The 19,887-nt window shown below is 40.1% G+C and overlaps 1 protein-coding gene across 5 annotated transcripts in view; it reads left to right on the top strand.

Annotated features, from left to right (window-relative positions):
* LOC116626202 (E3 ubiquitin-protein ligase HERC2) overlaps positions 1–19,887 on the top strand; it is a 219,770-nt gene that overhangs the window by 182,649 nt on the left and 17,234 nt on the right. For all 5 annotated transcript variants that reach the window (XM_032395408.1, XM_032395407.1, XM_032395406.1 and 2 more), the window contains 6 exons: positions 1,402–1,555; positions 17,042–17,149; positions 17,979–18,110; positions 18,756–18,914; positions 19,000–19,118; positions 19,715–19,840. In XM_032395408.1, coding sequence (XP_032251299.1) covers positions 1,402–1,555; positions 17,042–17,149; positions 17,979–18,110; positions 18,756–18,914; positions 19,000–19,118; positions 19,715–19,840 — 798 coding nt within the window. The remainder of the gene's footprint in view (positions 1–1,401; positions 1,556–17,041; positions 17,150–17,978; positions 18,111–18,755; positions 18,915–18,999; positions 19,119–19,714; positions 19,841–19,887) is intronic.

The following is a 19,887-nucleotide window of genomic DNA, read 5'->3' as shown; positions in this document are numbered from 1 at the left end:
TTACAGATAAGGAAACTGAGGCTCTGAGGGGTTGTTTCTGGCTCATGGACACTCAGGTTGCTGGTGGGTGGGAGAAATGGTATTGGACCCTGGCTGCCCTGAGGGCAGAGCCACATCTATGACCCTTATGTCATCGTGTCCTGAGAAGCTTATTGGACCCTCCTGAGGGAATGATGGGTTTTTCAGAGGAAGATTGTGCAGCCCAGAAGACCCCTGGTGGGCTGTGCAGTAGGTGTTTGATGACACCAACATCTGTGTCTCAGTGACACAAACCCACAGCAGGTTCAAGGAGATGCAGAAGCAGAGATAGGATTGTCTTCAAACTGTCCTGACCAGTGGCAAGATGCTAGTCCTTTGTCCTACCCTGACCTACTATCTGGAACTCTTGAAAGAGAGATGTGTGAATTTATAGTTCTAATACTTATAGTTCTAATACCTAGATGGCAGTGATAGTAGTTTGTCATTAGTAAAAAACTGTTTACTAAGTTAATCGGTTTGTTATCTAAATATGAGGAAAAATAGAGAAAAAAATCATTCCTGAAAAGTATGGAATAGAGAATAGTTTTTTTTTCTGAATGTAGAAAATTTACAGGTCATTATTGCTATAATAACATATTTTTTTTAAAAGATTTTATTTATTTCTTTGAGAGAGAGAGATGGCAAGAGAGAGCGAGAGAGAGCACAAGCAGGGAGCCTGAAGCGTGGCTTGATCCCAGGACTCTGAGATCATGACCTGAGCTGAAGGCAGATGCTTAACCGACTGAGCCACCCAGGCGCCCTTTCTTATTTGTTTCTAAAAATAGAAGGCAAGAAGTTTATAATCACCAGAGTTGACCACTTCAGTGGTGTGAATCACTAAAATTTTAAAATGAAATAATGACATTATGGATTGTTGAAGGAATATGGTCTGGGGGCTGCCTCTTAATGTCCTGGGTCAAGAGAAATTCCCACTTATGTTTGTGTTTATAGCCTCTCATTGCAGATACTCTGCTGCTGTTTGGCCTGGATGGCTTGATCATTCTTCTTTATTCCTGCTCACTCCTGCTTGATCCCTGGTGTCTTCTTGGATTTTGGTCATTTTTATCACCTTTCTGCTCCTTCCCTTGATATTTTGTTCCTGAGGAAGATTTTTCCTACCTAGGAAGTAATCTTGTCTTGATGTAAAAAGAAACTGTTGTGATCACAGTTTCATCATTTGGGATGTATTGAGTGTCTTATATATGTCAGGCACCTCCCAGCTTCATACATACATATATAGGCACCTCTGTGAGCTCTTTAAACTAGATTTCTCAAATTCCCAAGTGCTCCGCTCTGCCACCCTGTCCCTGCGGAAAGACCTGGAGCAGGGCTGGCAGGGTAGTATCTTGAAGACTTGATCTGTGCCCCTGCTTCCTCCACCAGGTGGCAGATATGTTGCTGGAGCTCTGTGTCACCGAACTGGAGGACGTAGCCACGGACTCGCAGAGCGGCCGCTTGTCCTCTCAGCCGGTGGTGGTAGAGAGTAGCCATCCCTACACGGACGACACTTCCTCCAGTGGCACAGTCAAGATACCAGGTATTCAGTGCTGGCCCAGGGGGAGGAGGTGGGGGGAATCTCTGCCCATAGAATGGCTTCGTTTCTGTAATTGCATCAGTAGAAGTAACCATCACCATTTTATAGAAAAGAAGCTACAGAATTGCTTTAGAATTATTTCTCCCACTTTTCTAATAAAAACCTTTTTTTTTTTTCAAAATATGATACAGAAAACCACACAAAGTGAATGTTTAGCTTAATGATCGTTAGGTGGATGCCTTAGTCACCAAAACTCAGACCTAGAAGAGGTCCTGTGCCAGTTTCTAGAAGCCCTTCGTGTGTCCCCACTAAACTGATTGCTGTCCTCATTTGGAGATAAGGGTTCTTGTATTTCTGGACAGTTTTTATTACCCAAGTGTGCTTCCACTTCTTAAGTCTCTTTTTAATTAATAGTTTTTATCTTTTAGTTTCTTATTGTAACTTGAGTTTCTTCCTTTATTTTCTTTTTCCATTTGTTTCAACAATGTACCTACTGAGGAACCTGGGCCTTTGAACCTTTGGGCTTCCCTGCAACTTGGATTTGCATACCCCTGCTGTACTTCAGCCTAGTCTTCAACCTTGTCTTTCTGCAAATTTGCCTTGATTCAGGGTTCCAAGTAGTTCAGCCCCTTTGGCAAGACCATTGGTGGTTGTGTCCTAGCATCTGAAAGTACCTGGTGCCTGCTTGTCTTTCCTTATGTGATGTTAGCAGCTACCAATGCTCAGAGCCTGAGGCCATTAATCCACTGGGGTTGCAAAATGATGCTATTCTAATTGTCTCATTTCTTTCTTATTAGCTGGAATACTTTATAAAGAGATATTTTCCCTCATCCTTTAATTGGTTACCCAGGGGTGCTGTTTGCATAAGCAAGGGATTAAAAGCTTGAGTGTTTTTTTCTTTCTCCTATTTATATATATATATATATATATTTTTTTTTTTTATTGTGTTATGTTAATCAACATACATAACATCATAAGTTCTTGACGTAGTGTTCCATGATTCATTGTTTGCGTATAGAACCCAGTACTCCATGCAGTACGTGCCTTCTTTAATAACCCTCACCAGGCTAACCCATCCCCCCACCCCCCGCCCCTCAAGAACCCTCAGTTTGTTTCTCAGAGTCCATAGTCTCTCATGGTTCGTCTTCCCATCCGATTTCCCCCCGTTCATTCTTCCCTTTATGCTTTTTTTTTTTTTTTTAAACATATAATGTATTATTTGTTTCAGAGGTACAGGTCTGTGATTCAACAGTGTTACACAATTCACAGCGCTCACCATAGCACATACGCTCCCCAATGTCTATCACCCAGCCACCCCATCCCTGCCACCCCCCACCACTCCAACAACCCTCAGTTTGTTTCCTGAGATTAAGAATTCCTCATATCAGTGAGATCATATGATACATGCCTTTCTCTGATTGACTTATTTCGCTCAGCATAATACCCTCCAATTCCATCCACATCGTTGCAAAAGGCAAGATTTCATTCCTTTTCATGGCTGCATAATATTCCATTGTATATATATACCACTTCTTCTTTATCCATTCATCTGTCGATGGAAATCTAGGCTCTTTCCACAGTTTGGCTATTGTGGACATTGCTGCTATAAACATTGGGGTACACGTACCCCTTCGGATCCCTACATTTGTATCTTTGGGGTAAATACCCAGTCGTATGGGTCGTATGGTAGCTCTATTTTCAACTTTTTGAGGAACCTCCATACTGTTTTCCAGAGTGGCTGCACCAGCTTGCATTCCCCCCAACAGTGTAGGAGGGTTCCCCTTTCTCCGCATCCCCGCCAACATCTGTCGTTTCCTGACTTGTTAATTTTAGCCATTCTGACTGGTGTGAGGTGGTATCTCAATATAAGGTTTTGATTTGGATTTCTCTAATGCCGAGCGATGTTGAGTCGTTTTCATGTGTCTGTTGGCCATTTGGATGTCTTCTTTGGAAAAATGTCTGTTCATGTCTTCTGCCCATTTCTTGTTTGGATCATTTGTTCTTTGGGTGTTGAGTTTAAGAAGTTCTTTATAGATTTTGGATCCTAGCCCTTTATCTTGATATGTCATTTGCAAATATCTTCTCCCATTCTGTCGGTTGTCTTTTGGTTTTGTTGATGAAGTCCCAATAGTTCATTTTTGACCCTGCTTCCCTTGCCTTTGGCGATGTTTCTAGGAAGAAATTCCTGCATCTGAGGTCGAAGAGGTTGCTGCCTTTGTTCTCCTTTAGGATTTTGATGGATTCCTGTCTCACATTTAGGTCTTTCCACCATTTTGAGTCTATTTTTGTGTGTGGTGTAAGGAAATGGTCCAGTTTCATTCTTCTGCATGTGGCTGTCCAATTTTCCCAACACCATTTGTTGAAGAGACTGTCTTTTTTCCATTGGACATTCTTTCCTGCTTTGTCAAAGATTAGTTGACCATAGAGTTGAGGGTCCATTTCTGGGCTCTCTATTCTGTTTCATTGATCTATGTGTCTGTTTTTGTGCCAGTACCATACTGCCTTGATGATGACAGCTTTGTAATAGAGCTTGAAGTCTGGAATTGTGATGCCGCCAGCTTTGCTTTTCTTTTTCAACAGTCCTCTGGCTGTTCGGGGTCTTTTCTGGTTCCATACAAATTTTAGGATTATTTGTTCCATTTCTTTGAAAAAAGTTGATGGTATTTTGATGGGGACTGCATTAAATGTGTAGATTGCTGTAGGTAGCATTGACATCTTCACAATATTTGTTCTTCCAATCCATGAGCATGGAACGTTTTTCCATTTCTTTGTCTTCCTCAATTTCTTTCATGAGTATTTTATAGTTTTCTGAGTACAGATCCTTTGCCTCTTTGGTTAGATTTATTCCTAGGTATCTTACGGCTTAGGGTGCGATGGTAAATGGGATTGACTCCTTAATTTCTCTTTCTTCTGTCTTCTGTCTGTTGGTGTATAGGAATGCCACTGTTTTCTGTGCATTGATTTTATATCCTGCCACTTGACTGAATTCCTGTATGAGTTCTAGCAGTTTTGGGGTGGAGTCTTCTGGGTTTTCCACATAAAGTATCATATCATCTGCAAACAGTGAGAGTTTGACTTCTTCTTTGCTGATTTGGATGCCTTTGATTTCTTTTTGTTGTCTGATTGCTGTGGCTAGGACTTCTAATACTATGTTGAATAGCAGTGGTGATAATGGACATCCCTGCCGCATTCCTGACCTTAGGGGGAAAGCTCTCAGGTTTTCCCCATTGAGAATGATACTCGCTGTGGGTTTTCCATAGATGGCTTTTATGATACGAGGTATGTACCCTCTATCCCTATACTCTGAAGAGTTTTCATCAAGAAAGGATGCTGTACTTTGTCAAATGCTTTTTTTGCATCTACTGAGAGGATCATATGGTTCTTCTTCCTTTTATTAACGTATTGTATCACACTGATTGATTTGCGCATGCTGAACCAACCTTGCAGCCCAGGGATAAATCCCACTTGGTCGTGAATTATTCTGTTAATGTACTGTTGGATCCTGTTGGCTAGTATTTTGGCGAGAATTTTTGCATCCATGTTCATCAAGGATATTGGTCTGTAATTCTCCTTTTTAACGGGGTCTTTGTCTGGTTTTGGGATCAAGGTAATGGTGGCCTCATAAAACGAGTTTGGAAGTTCTCCTTCCATTTCTATTTTTTGGAACAGTTTCAGAAGAATAGGTATTAATTCTTCTTGAAATGTTTGGGAGAATTCTCCCGGGAAGCCATCTGGCCCTGGGCTTTTGTTTGTTGGGAGATTTTTGATGACTGCTTCAATTTCCTTAGTGGTTATAGGTCTGTTCTGGTTTTCTATTTCTTCCTGGTTCAGTTTTGGTACTTGATACATCTCTAGGAATGCATCCATTTCTTCCAGATTATCTAATTTGATGGCATAGAGTTGCTCATAATATGTTCTTATAATTGTATTTCTTTGATGTTGGTTGTGATCTCTCCTCTTTCATTCATGATTTTATTTATTTGGGTCATTTCTCTTTTCTTTTTGATAAGTCTGGCCAGGGGTTTATCAATCTTGTTAATTCTTTCAAAGAACCAGCTCCTAGTTTCGTTGATCTGTTCTACTGTTCTTTTGGTTTTTAGTTCAGTGATCTTTATTATTTGTCTTCTCCTGCTGGGTTTAGACTTTATTTGCTGTTCTTTCTCCAGCTCCTTTAGGTGTAGGGTTAGGTTGTGTATTTGAGACCTTTCCTGTTTCTTGAAGACGGCTTGAATTGCTATATACTCTCCTTTTAGGACTGCCTTTGCTGCATCCCAAAGATTTTGAATAGTTGTGTTTTCATTTTCATTGGTTTCCATGAATTTTTTAAGTTCTTCTTTAGTTTCCTGGTTGACCCCTTCATTCTTCAGTAGGATGCTCTTTAGCCTCCATGTATTTGAGTTCTTTCCGTTTTCCATCTTATGATTGAGTTCTAGTTTCAAAGCATTGTGGTCTGAAAATATGCAGGGAATGATCCCAATCTTTTGGTACCAGTTGAGACCTGATTTCTGACCTAGGATGTGATCAATTCTGGAGAATGTTCCATGGGCACTAGAGAAGAATGTGTATTCTGTTGCTTTGGGATGGAATGTTCTGAATATATCTGTGAAGTCCATTTGGTCCAGTGTGTCATTTAAAGTCTTTATTTCCTTGTTGATCTTTTGCTTAGATGATCTGTCCATTTCAGTGAGGGGGGTGATAAAGTCCCCCACTATTATTGTATTGTTGTCGATGTGTTTCTTTGCTTTTGTTATTAATTGCCTTATATAAGTGGCTGCTCCCATGTTAGGGACATAGATATTTACAATTGTTAGATCTTCTTGTTGGATAGACCCTTTAAGTAGGATATAGTGTCCTTCCTCATCTCTTATTATAGTCTTTGGTTTAAAATCTAATTTGTCTGATATAAGGATTGCCACCCCAGCTTTCTTTTGATGTCCATTAGCATGGTAAATGGTTTTCCACCCCCTCACTTTCAATCTGGGGGTGTCTTTGGGTCCAAAATGAGTCTCTTGCAGACAGCATATTGATGGGTCTTGTTTTTTTATCCAATCTGATAGCCTGTGTGTTTTCATTGGGGCATTTAGCCCATTTACATTCAGGGTAACTATTGAAAGATAGGAATTTAGTGCCATTGTATTGCCTGTAAGGTGACTGTTACTGTATATTGTCTGTGTTCCTTTCTGGTCTATGTTGCTTTTTGGCTCTCTCTTTGCTTAGAGGACCCCTTTCAAGATTTCTTGTAGGGCTGGTTTTGTGTTTGCAGATTCCTTTAGTTTTTGTTTGTCCTGGAAGCTTTTTATCTCTCCTTGTATTTTCAGTGACAGCCTAGCTGGATATAGTATTCTTGGCTGCATATTTTTCTCATTTAGTGCTCTGAATATATCCTGCCAGTCCTTTCTGGCCTGCCAGGTGTCTGTGGATAGGTCTGTTGCCAATCTAATGTTTCTACCATTGTAGCTTACATATCTCTTGTCCCGAGCTGCTTTCAGGATTTTTTCTTTGTCTCTGAAACTCGTAAGTTTTACTATTAGATGTTGGGGTGTTGACCTATTTTTATTGATTTTGAGAGGGGTTCTCTGTGCTTCCTGGATTTTGATGCCTGTTTCCTTCCCCAGATTAGGGAAGTTCTTTGCTATAATTTGCTCCAATATACCTTCTGCCCCTCTCTCTCTTTCCTCTTCTTCTGGGATCCCAATTATTCTGATATTGTTTCGTCTTATGGTATCACTTATCTCTTGAATTCTGCCCTTGTGATCCAGTAGTTGTTTACCTCTCTTTTTCTCAGCTTCTTTATTTTCCATCATTTGGTCTTCTATATCACTGATTCTCTCTTCCTCCTCATTTATCCTAGCAGTTAGAGCCTCCATTTTTTATTGCACCTCATTAATAGCCTTTTTGATTTCGACTGGGTTAGATTTTAGTTCTTTTATTTCTCCAGAAAGCGTTTCTTTAATGTCTTCCATGCTTTTTTCAAGCCCAGCTAGTATCTTTAAAATCATCATTCTTAACTCTAGCTCCAACATCGTACTAATATCCGTATTGAGTAGGTCCCTGGCAGTCGGTACTGCCTCTTGTTTTTTTTTTGAGGTGATTTTTTCCATCTTGTCATTTTGTCCAGAGGAGAATAGATTAATGAGAGAACAAAATGCTAATAGGGTAACAACGTCCCCAGAAAATATACACTAAACAAATCAGAAGAGACCTGAAACCAGGGTAAAAGAAAGGGAGAGAAAGAAAAGAGAAAGAAAAAAAGAAAAAGAGGTAAAAACAAGGAAAGAACAACAGCATAAAAGAAAAACAGAGTATGATCAAATATGATCAGGCTTGTGAATAGATCAGTGCCACACACTAGATTTTGGGCGTATTTTGGTCTGTTAGAAGGAAGAGTGCCTCCCAAAATTTTAAAGAAAGAAAAACTTATATATGTATAAAAATAAGGGTTAATACGATGAAGGGATGGAATATCACTGTAAAGATGGAAATTATAAAAGGAATTGATAAGATAAGAAGTTGGTTGAGAAAAGAAAGAAGAGGATTTAAGAAAAAAAAAAAGGGAGAGAATGTGATCAGACCGGAGATTAGAACAAAGCCATAGACTAGATTTATGGTATATTTTGGTCTGTTAGAAGAAGCTGTATCCCAGAATTTTCAGGAGAGAACAACTTATATACATATACCAAAAATAAGGTTAACTACTATGAAGGGGTAGAATATGACTCTAAAAATGAAACATAAAAAAGATGTTTTAAAAAAGGAATTGATAAGATGTTGGTTGAAAAAGGGAAAAAGAAAAATTCAAAAAAAAAAGAAAGTTAAAAAAACAATTAATGTTGAAAGACTAAAGAATCATGGTAAAAAATCCATGAATTCTATGTGCAGTATTCCCCTAGCGCTGGAGTTCTGCTGTTCTCATTGATCGGTAAACTTGGTCTTGGCTAGCTGTTCTTGCTGATCTCCTGGGGGAGGGGCCTGTTGCTGTGGTTCCCAAATGTCTTTGCCAGAGGCGGAATTGCCCTGCCCTTGTCAGGTCCGGGCTAAGTAATCTGCTCGGGTTTGCTCTCGGGAGCTTTTGTTCCCTGCAAGCTTTCCATACAGCTTTTAAGGATGAGAGTGAAAATGGCGGCCTCCGATCTCCGCTTCGGTGGAGCTGAGAACCCGGGGCCCCACTCCTCAGTGAGCCCCCAGAGAAAAGCAGTCAGTCACTCCCGTCTCCCCGGTCTCCGGTCACACTCTATGCTCACCCGGCCTATGACGGAGCATTTCTGTCTCTGGCACCTGACCCCGTGTGGAGTCTCCAAACCCAGCAGATCCCTGCGGTGTGCTCCCGCGTCGCTCCTCCCGGGGGAGGAGGGGACTCTCCCTGGATCTGCCGCTTGTTGGGTCCCTGCTGGAGAAGCAGTGGCCCGACTGTGCCGCGGATTACGGTTTATGGCAACCCCAAGCTGAGAGCCCGCACCTCGGCTCTGTCTCTGCAGCCGGCTTCCCCGCTCTGATACCTGGAAGCTCTCCCGCACTCAGGCAGCCCTGGTCTTTCTGTGACCCTGAGTGTCCTGAGTCCACACTGTCCCAGCGAGGGTTCCACACCCCTCCCCACCACTTTGCCTCCAGAGTGACGTCCCTCAGCAGAGCCGACTTCTAAAAGTTCCAATATTGTGCTCCGCTGCTCTATCACTTGCCGGTAGTGGCTGACAGAGGCCCCCTCCCCCACCATCTATCTTCCCAAATATCGCCTCGGATTCACTTCTCCACACGTCCTTCCTTCCAGAAAGTGGTCGCTTTTCTGTTCAGAGAGTTGGCTGCTATTCTTTTCTTCGATCTCCTATTGAGTTCGTAGGTGTTCAGAATGGTTTGATCCCTATCTAGCTTCATTCCTGGGACCAGACGAAATTTAGGTCTCCTACTCCTCCGCCATATTGCCTCTCCCCACCTCCTATTTATATTTTTAAGAGAATGAATGGGTTCCCTATCATTCTTTGAAGGTGATCAGTTAGAGTTTTTTTTTTCTTTTATATCATTGTGAACTCATCAATTTAAACATATATGATGGGCTTTAGTAATTGTGATTATGATCCTATTGAAGCTCAAATTATATCATCTCTAGATATCTGGATTCTCTTCAGTTTGTCTCTGGAAATCACTTTGGTGGTCTATTGATAACCTCCATGCAGTATGATATGACAAGATGCTTTAGGCTTGTCATGTAATTTCTGCTCTCCACCTGGAATCTTCCTTGGTGTCTTTTAGTGGAGATGGCATTTCAGATTAATGGGCTGTCATTGTTTCTAGACCTTTTCAGTAGACAGAGATAGGATGAATGTTTGGGCAGTCCACTGACTGACTTTCTTTTGAGTCCATACTGATACATTAGAGTCAAATTCAGAACTGCAAGGTTTCTACTTAACCTCTTCTGTTGCATCTGTTTTCTTCTATACTGAAAATCCTGGTTAGACAGGGATGACAGAATTAGAATATCTCATAATTATTCATTTGCTTTATCTCACGTTGCATAAGCAGTGGACTCAGGATTCAATTCTAATACAAACATGAATATAGTTCCTGAAAATAGCTAAAAAAATTTTTTTTTTGGCTTATGCTATCTTCTTTCTCACAACTTTATTAAAATGATTATACTATGTCTACCAAAGCATAATAGCTATTACATACCATACTTCTTCCAGTCTTCATTTAGTCTTAGTTTTACTCTGTTTAATGCTCACTTCTAGTCCTTTGTCTCTTTTTTCATTATGGTTGTCTGAAGCTCACTCTCTAGTCGGTTATTCTGCAGGGCTCAGAGGATGGCAGCCCTGGGATCAGCTTATCCATGACAGTTTGTGCCCAAACCTGAAAGTTAGCTTTTCTTGGCAGTAAATCTTTGGATCACATATTCTTCCTCTGTGAAAGTGTGATGGTGATAACCTATTTTTCCCCTTATATGCTGTGCTTTGTTTCAGTAATTTTACTAGAATATGTTTTCATGTTGGTTACTCTAGGTGATATTCACCAATAAGGGGTGTGCTTCTTTAAAATGTAGTTTTAGGTCTTTTCTCTGTATTACAGTTTGTGCTGTTTGCATCCTTTAGCTCTCTTTCATGGACACGTACGTGGTCATCGTTGTGTGTTGGATACCTTTTAGAGTCAGTGCTGACTACTTCATCTCTCAAATACTTTCTACCTTTTTCTTTTTCTTCCTTTCCTCCTACTGTTTGTCTTAAAGCACCATCTATTATGTTCATTTACTCCTATATTCTTTATAGTTTAGTCTGAATTTTGTAATTTTTTTGGTAATTTTTTACTGAATTTTATTATTTAATACTTTTGTTGTCCTAATTCTAACTTATGTTGTTTCTTTCATATTTTGATAATTTTGTTAATTTTTAAAAACTTCTTTAGAAGTAGTAGATTATAGTTTTGATCTTTTTTGTAGGCATATCTTTCTAGTCTGTGTTTATTGAAGGGATATTATTCTGTTTCTTATTTTTTCTTCTTTTTTTTAAGATTTTATTTATTTATTAGAGAGAGAAACAGCGAGAGAGGGAATACAAGCAGGGGCAGAGGGAGAGGGAGAAGCAGGCTCCCCACTGAGCAGGGAGCCCGATGCGGGGCTTGATCCCAGGACCCTGGGATCATGACCTGAGCCGAAGGCAGATGCTTAATGACTGAGCCACCCAGGCACCCCTTTATTTTCTCTTTTCTAAGAACAACTTTGTATTGGATTTGACCTTGATACTTTTATCTTGCTCATTTTTATGTGAAATTTTTTTTATAGCTTTTAGAAAAGCTTTCTTAACTTTAAGCTATTACTCTTTCATGATAGAAATTAAAAAACAAAAGGTATTTCTACTGAGCATTTGCCTACCACAGAAATCTGGTGGCCTTCTTTATCTTTTTTGTTTCTTACTTCATACCCACTCCACCAGCATATCCTATCATTTCTGATTTTTAAAAAAATTTTAATTCCAGTATAGTTAACATACAGTGTTATATTAGTTTTAGGTGTACAATATAGTGATTCAGCAATTCCGTACATCACCTGGTGCTCATCAGAAGTGCTCTCATTAATCCCCATCACCTATTTCACCTACTCTCACACCCACCTCCCCTCTGGTAACCATCAGTTTGTTTTCTATAGTTAAGAGTCTGTTTCTTGGTTTCTCTCTCTCTCTCTTTTCCCTTTGCTCATTTGTTTTATTTCTTAAATGCCACATACGAGTACAGTCATGGTATTTGTCTTTCTCCGACTGACTTGTTTCACTTAGCATTATACTCTATAGCTCTATCCACATCATTATTGCAATGGCAAGATTTCATTCTTTTTTATGGCTGAGTAATATTCCATTGTGTATATATACTACATTTTCATCCATTCATCTATCAGTGGATACTTGGGCTGCTTCCATATCCTGGCTATTATAAATAATGCTGTTATAAACATCAGGCTGCATGTATCCCTTTGAATTAGTGTTTTTATATTTTGGGGGTAAATACCCAATAGTGCAATTACTGGATCATAGGGTAACTCTGTTTTTAACTTTTTTTTTTTTAAGATTTTATTTATTTATTTGAGAGAGAGAGAAATAGCGAGAGAGGGAACACAAGCGGGGGAGCCGGAGAAGCAGCCAGTGCCCCACCCCCACCGAGCAGGGAGCCTGACGTGGGGCTCGATTCCAGGACCTTGGAATCATGACCTGAGCTGAAGGCAGATGCTTAACTGACTGAGCCACCCAGGTGCCCCAATTTTTAACTTTTGAGGAACCTCCATTCTGTTTTCCAGAGTGGCTGCACCAGTTTACATTTCCACCAGTAGTGTAAGAAGGTTCCTTTTTGTCCACATCCTCACCAATACTTGCTGTTTCTTGTGTTTTTGATGTTAGCCATTTTGACAGGTGTGAGGTGATATATCACTATAGTTTTGATTTGTCTTTCCCTGATGGACATTTCAAATGGTTTTTCCCAACCATTTGAAAATATACTAACCCATTCTCCCACCCCCCTCCCCTCTAGAAACCTCAGTTTGTTTTTCAGAGTCCATCGTCTCTCATGGTTCTTCTCCCCCTCCGATTTCCCCCCCTTCATTCTTCCCCTCCTGCTACATTCTTCTTCTTCTTTTTTTCTTTCTTAACATATATTGCATTATTTGTTTCAGAGGTACAGATCTGAGATTCAACAGTCTTGCACAATTCACAGCGCTTACCAGAAGAGACCTCCTTTCTTAATAGCGTTTGAAGTAACAGATTTCCTTCCAACCACTGCTTTGGCTGTACCACATAAATTATGATAGTGCTGTGTTTTCATTTTTTGTTCAGCCTAAAATACTTTCTGGTTTCATTTTTGAGATCTCTTTGAACCATGGATTATTTAGAAGTGTTAAGTATTTGGGGATTTCCCAAATTTCTTTCTGTTTGTGATTTCTGATTTAATTCCATTTTAGTTATATAGTTATGATTGTAGTTAGTCATATATTGAATGATTTCAGATCTTTTAAATTTGCTGAGACTTGTTTTATAGAATGTGGTCTATCCTAGAGAATGTTTTATGTTTGCTTAATAGGAATGTGCATTCTTCCTTTGTTAGGGGGAGTGTTTTGCAATTGTCTCTAAGGTTAAGATGGTTGGTAGTCCTGTTGTAATCTGTAGTCTTACTGATTTTCTGTTCACTTGTTCTATCATATTCTGTCAATTATTGAGATTCGGTATTGAAATCTCTAGCTGTTAATTGTGGATTTGTCTACTTCTTTAATTTCTATCAGCTTTTCATTCATGTGTTTTGGAGCTTTGTTGTTAGATATGCATACCTTTGTAATTGTTATATATTCCTGATGTTTGACTCTTTTTTCAATGTGAAATATCCCTCTTTGTCTCTATTAACGTTTCTTGCCTTAAAATCTATTTTGTGTAATATTAGTATAGCCAGTCCATTTCTCCTATGGTTATTCTTTGCATGCTAGACCTTTTTCCATCTTTTTACTTTGAGCCAGGGTTTGTCTCTGGTTATGCACCTTTTAGTTGGATCCTGCTTTTTTTTCTTTTTTTTTTTTAAATCCAGCAGTCTCTGCCTTTTGATTGAGATGCTTAAGCCATCCATATCTAGTGTAATTATGGCTTTGGTTGGATTTACATCTGCCATCTTGCTGTGTTTTCCCTATGCCTTGTCTCTTTTTTGCTTCTTCTTTTAGTGGTTTCTTTTGTATTAAAATTTTTTTAATGTACCATTTTAATTCTGTTGATTTTCAGCCACTTTTTTTAGTGTTTGCTCTAGGGATTAAAATATGTATTTGAATTTATCATAATCTACTTCATGCTAATACCTTAATTCTGGTAAAATATAGCAACTTTGCTCCAACATGGTTCTATTTCCTCTTCCCTCCTTCTTGCTATTATTGTCATACATACTACATTTACATGTGACAGAGCTGTGCAACAGATCCGTAACTATATGTGTTACATGTGATGTATATGGTATAATAATTATTGCATTATGCCAGGGATTGGCAAACTTCCATATGTCACAAAATATTATTTTGAATTTTTTTCCCAACCATTTGAAAATATACAAACCATTTTTAGCTCACAGGCTATGTAAAAACAGGGGTGGGACAAATGTGGCCCATGGAATATAGCTTCCTAAGCTTTGCTTTATGTAATCTTTTGTCTTTCAGAAATATTTAGGAAAGAAAAAAAAAACTTATCCTATCTTTTAAAACACGTATTTCCCATTCCCAGTGCTCTTTATTTCCTCCCATGGATTCATGTTTCTATTTGATGTCATATCAGTATGTGTTTATCTGGGAATGTTTTAATTTTGCCTTTACTTTTTGAAGGATAGTTTTGCTAGATATAGAATTCTTAGTTGATAGGATTTTTTCTCTTATATTATTTTAAACATGTCATCTCACTGGTTTCTGTCCTCCATTGTTTCTCAGGAGAAGTCAGCCATTAATGATATTTTGTACTCCTAGATGTCATGTGTCTTTTTTTTTTTCCTCTCTTGCTGCTTTCATAATTTTCTCTTTGTCTTTGGTTTTCAACAGTTTCAGTATAATGTGTCTGGGTGTGGATCTCTTTGTTTATCTTACTTGGGATTTATTAATTTTGGGAACTGTAGATTGTTTTTCATCAAATTGGGGGGTTTGGCTGTATGTGTTTAACTACTTTTTCTGTCCCTTTTTTTTCTCTTCCCTCTTTTTTGGGAGGAAATTGCCATTATTCATATGTTTGTATTCCTTGATGTTGTCTCCTAGGTGTTTGAGACTTTGCTTATTTTTCCTCAATCTTTTTTCTCTTATCTTCCAGTTAGAGTAAGATGGAAATTATACAGTCTTCAATTTGACTGATTCTTTTTCTCTGCCATTTTAAATCTGCCATTTTGCCCATCTAGTGAATTTTTCATTTTGGGGTTATTATACTTGCGAACTCAGAAATTTCTTTTTAGTACTTTCCTCATAGTTTCTCTTTATTGAGAGTCTATATTTGTTAAATCGTTGTTATCTTGTTTTCCTATGTTATCTTTTCTGTTTTTTTTTTTTTTTTTAATTTTTGAACATACTTATTTCTTAAAAGTTGTCTGCTAAATCTAGCATCTGGCCCATCAGAGTCCACTTTTATTGACTGATTTTATTCCTGAGTATGGCTCACACTTTTCAGTGTTTTTGCATGTCTCATAATTTTTGTTGAAAAACAGACATTCTAGATAATATATTGTATCATCTGGTTTCTGATTTTTTTTTTTAAGATTTATAATAGTTATTTTGATTGTTTTGTGTACTTGTTTTATATCATGCCTGGAATTCTCTCTGAAATCTGTTTACCCCATAGCATGCAGCCTCTGATGTCTTGGCTTCACTCTTCTGTTTTCTAGCCTGACTTCTAGGGTTTATATTATATCTTCTTGGCTTATGCTCAAGCCTACTGATCTCCCCTTCTGCTGATGGGTCTACATGTGGATGGAAGCAGGGAGGGCATAGAATTCAGTGTCTTGGCAGTTTTCCTGTGTGTGTGCATCCCAGTTTTTCCAGGCCTCCCTGATGCCCTCAGTAGCCCTTCTGTGGTCTCTGTATTTTATGATTCCCTGTTAAATTTCCAGCTAGTTCTCAGATCTGACATCTAGTGAAACTGTTCTCAGGCCAGTGGAGATGGAGGCTTTCTTGTTGGTCCTTTTACTGGCAATGATCTTGGCATGCATTTTCTCCTTCCTACTCTATACCAGTCAGCTTCTGCTGGAGGCAGTCTCATCCTGGTAGAACTGTCTTCCAGCTTGGATAAAAATATATATCCAATGGAATATTATGCAGCCATCAAAAGGAATGAAATCTTGCCATTTGCAATGATGGGGATGGAACTGGAGGGTGTTACGCTGAGCGAAATAAGTCAATCAGAGAAAGACATGTATCATATGATCTCACTGATATGAGGAATTCTTAATCTCAGGAAAGAAACTGAGGGTTGCTGGAGTGGTGGGGGGTGGGAGGGATGGGGTGGCTGGGTGATAGACATTGGGGAGGGTATGTGCTATGGTGAGCGCTGTGAATTGTGCAAGACTGTTGAATCACAGACCTGTACCTCTGAAACAAATAATACATTATATGTTAAAAAAAAAGAAGAAGATAGCAGGAGGGGAAGAATGAAGGGGGGAAATCGGAGGGGGAGATGAACCATGAGAGACGATGGACTCTGAAAAACGAACTAAGGGTTCTAGAGGGGAGGGGGGTGGGAGGATGGGTTAGCCTGGTGATGGGTATTAAAGAGGGCAAGTTCTGCATGGAGCACTGGGTGTTATACGCAAACAATGAATCATGGAACACTATATCAAAAACTAATGATGTAATGTATGGTGATTAACATAACAATAAAAAATTAAAAAACAAAACATACCCAGGCAAGAACACCATAGACACTCACTGTCCCTACCCATGTTTGGCAGTTTTTTTCATAAACACTTCTCAATTAGTTGTTTGCCTTTATTTTCAGAGCCCTGGGATCATTGTCTTTTATAATTTTGTGTGGTTTTTTATAGCTGCTTTGAAAGAAGGATTTGCTAACCTCTTCTTTCTACCATAACCTAGGTCCTGCCCTTCATTAATTCTTTTGTAAGCTAATTTGTCCAAAGAAGACTCTAGATCGAAGCTTAAACGTTTGATGAATATTTCAAATGGCATTTTAAATGTGTGTGTGTGGGGGGAAATAATAAAGCTTGGTCTGCCAATGAAAATTTGCCCAGAAGTGAGAGCATAAAATGAATTAGCCAAGCAGAAGTTTCTTCTTGGCCTTTCCATCACTGTTGAAGTCTTCTGTGGGAGACAGGGTGAGGGGAAAGGGGCAGTTAGTCTTAGATTCTTGTCTTTGAGGTCAGTTCTTTCTGCCTTTCTGCTTTTCATTAGCTGTTAAACATCATTTTAGTCTCATTGTTTCTGTGTGGTGTGTTGTGGCTTATGGCCTTGGCTGTGGTACGTCAGTTGGGAGTAAACACTGTGTTTTGTGCTCATTTGACCTCCAGGGGCGGAAGGACTCAGGGTGGAGTTTGACCGGCAGTGCTCTACAGAGAGGCGCCACGACCCTCTCACAGTCATGGACGGTGTCAACAGGATTGTCTCCGTGCGGTCAGGTGTGAAGGAGGGTTGAGCAGGACGCTGTCTGCTTGCCTTCATAAAATAGAACTGTTAACTTACTGAACAGAATGCTACTGCTTCATTCTTATGTGACACTTAAGGATGGGACAATAAGCTATTTTGCTGCAAAATACAGTAGGTTTTATCTGCCTCTTTCTAATACTTTCAGTAAGATAATTACACTAGTTGTTTCTGCACCTCACCAGTGATGGGTGGGATTACAGGTTTCCTGTTGGGTCCTTGGGACACAGGCAGTCTGGGAAGCCCAGTTTCACCCAGATAGTTAGAGATAGTGCTGTAAGACATGTGGGAGTACCAGGCTTGTGCAAGGTAGAGGTTGATGTATGAGAAAGCTGCCTACAGGGACTCAGTTGATAATTGATTCAGTGAGGGCTGGGCTCAGGTTTTTTGTAAAATTGTACCCTCTCTGGGGAAAGCTGGGGCTCTTTATCCTGTTTCCTGGGGAACTGCCATCATATAAGACCTTCCCCTGGAAACTTCCCTATAAGCCCTTGACCTGGTGTGTGTGCTGGCTGACTTTGCTGTCCTCTCACACTATATTGTAGTTATGTATGTGTGTTTCCATCAGGCAGTGCCTACCTGTCCGCAGTTTCCCTAGTATTTGGTATAGGGTGTATGGAAGGACAGTATGTATTAAATGTTACTCACTAGGAGTAGTATGAACTCAAATTTGGGAGAACTTGGGTTGGAGGAGCCAGCTGTTCTTCAGATACAGTGTAGATGATTTTGCTTTGTATCTAAAAAAGTTTGTGTTGATCACATGATGGAGAGAACCCAACCCCAGGGCCTACTTTTCTCTACTAGGCCGAGAATGGTCTGACTGGTCCAGTGAGCTGCGCATCCCAGGGGATGAGTTGAAGTGGAAGTTCATCAGTGATGGGTCTGTGAATGGGTGGGGCTGGCGCTTCACAGTCTATCCCATCATGCCAGCTGCAGGTAAGGGGGGGGGCCTGGCGGCATCCAAGTCCTGATGACTCAAGCAAGGTGGACACACAAACCATTTTCATTTAGTACTTCATAGTCTGCCTTCTCCTGATGTGTTGGGAGCCAGCCCTGCCCAAGGCCCCACTGCAGTGATGATCAGAACTGCCAAAGAGCCACCTCAGCAGTCTAGTGGTTAGGGTGTTAGCAGTCCATCACCTAATGGGAAAGGAGTTATTGCTGGTTGCACTTCTTTTGTTTGTTTGTTTTAAAGATTTCATTTGTTTATTTGAGAGAGAGAAAGAGAGCAAGAGTGGGGGCTGGGGCAGCGGGAGAGGGACAGATAGACTCCCTGCTAGCAGAGAGCCCAACACAGGGCTCTACCCAGGCCTGGGATCATGACCTGAGCCGAAGGCAGACACTTAACTGACTGAGCCACCCCGGCACCCTGCTGGTTGCACTTCTTAAGCTGTTTGATTTTCAGATAAAATGTCAGTGTACAGAGTGTAGTTGTGACACAGACAGTGGCAGGACCATGGCAGCTCTGTAACCACAGCGTCCGGGTAGACAACGTCCACTGGCTCAGATTTGTGTAGGTCTCCTTGTGGGATAGCCCTCATCCTGTTCAACACAGGGACATTTACAGCGCTCATTTCTCAGGCCCTAAAGACCTCCTTTCCGATCGCTGTGTGCTCTCCTGTCCATCCATGGACTTGGTGACATGTCTGTTAGACTTCCGCCTCAACCTCACCTCAAACAGAAGCATTGTCCCTCGCCTCGCAGCGTCGCTGGCAGCCTGTGCACAGCTGAGTGCCTTAGGTAAATAGCACCTTGATTATCTTGTCTGTTGTACTTGGTGGGAAAAATGGCCAAGCTTCTGATACGTTCTGTCTGCTCATTTTAGCTGCCAGTCACAGAATGTGGGCCCTTCAAAGACTGAGGAAACTGCTCACAACTGAATTTGGGCAATCAATTAACATAAACAGGCTACTTGGAGATAACGATGGGGAAGCAAGAACTTTGGTATGGAACATTAAATTACAGTTTCTAGATGTTTGACCTTTGGGAATATAATGTTGCTTAAATAATTTAAACTTTTAAATCACTGAGAAGAGTTGAGAAATTCTACATAAGAATAAGGCCACCTTTGTCCCATCCAGACCCCTTTATGTTGCTCCATATACTGAGTGCAGACTGGCTTGTGATTTTTGGAGACAGAGATGTGTCAATGGCTGTGAGCATAGGATTGTGTCTGTTAGACTTTGCAACAAGTCTGGCTCACAACATCCCTTTGTTTTTGCTGTATGAGGTAGTTACTGTTGAAAGGATGCTTGATCTTAACCATCTTAGGAGATGGGACTTTGTGAGCCGGAAAGGGACTGGTTTCCTGCAAGTGGCTATACTGAAATCGAGACCAAGCATTCTGAGGTGAATTTTCAAGCTTTTATTTTTAATTTTAGTGTTCATCAAACCTATTTGAAAAATACCAATACACCTTTTTTTAGGGCAAATAGTACCAACAAAACAAAACATTTGGCTCATAGAAACAAAACACCTACTTCCCCTACATTTTGGATTGCTTTGCTATCCAAAGGAAATAATTTTGTTGTTTTTTTTAGAGTTTTACAGGTAGTGCTCTTGCTGCTTTGGTAAAAGGCCTTCCAGAAGCTTTGCAAAGGCAGTTTGAATATGAAGATCCTATTGTAAGAGGTGGCAAGCAGCTGCTCCACAGCCCATTCTTTAAGGTAATGCTTGACTTGCTTTCAAGTGATGAGGAGAGCCACCAAGAGTG

The sequence above is a fragment of the Phoca vitulina genome, unplaced genomic scaffold, assembly GCF_004348235.1.
Source record: "Phoca vitulina isolate PV1807 unplaced genomic scaffold, GSC_HSeal_1.0 scaffold84, whole genome shotgun sequence".
NCBI lineage: Eukaryota > Metazoa > Chordata > Mammalia > Carnivora > Phocidae > Phoca > Phoca vitulina.
This window is presented reverse-complemented; position numbering and strand designations above follow the sequence as displayed.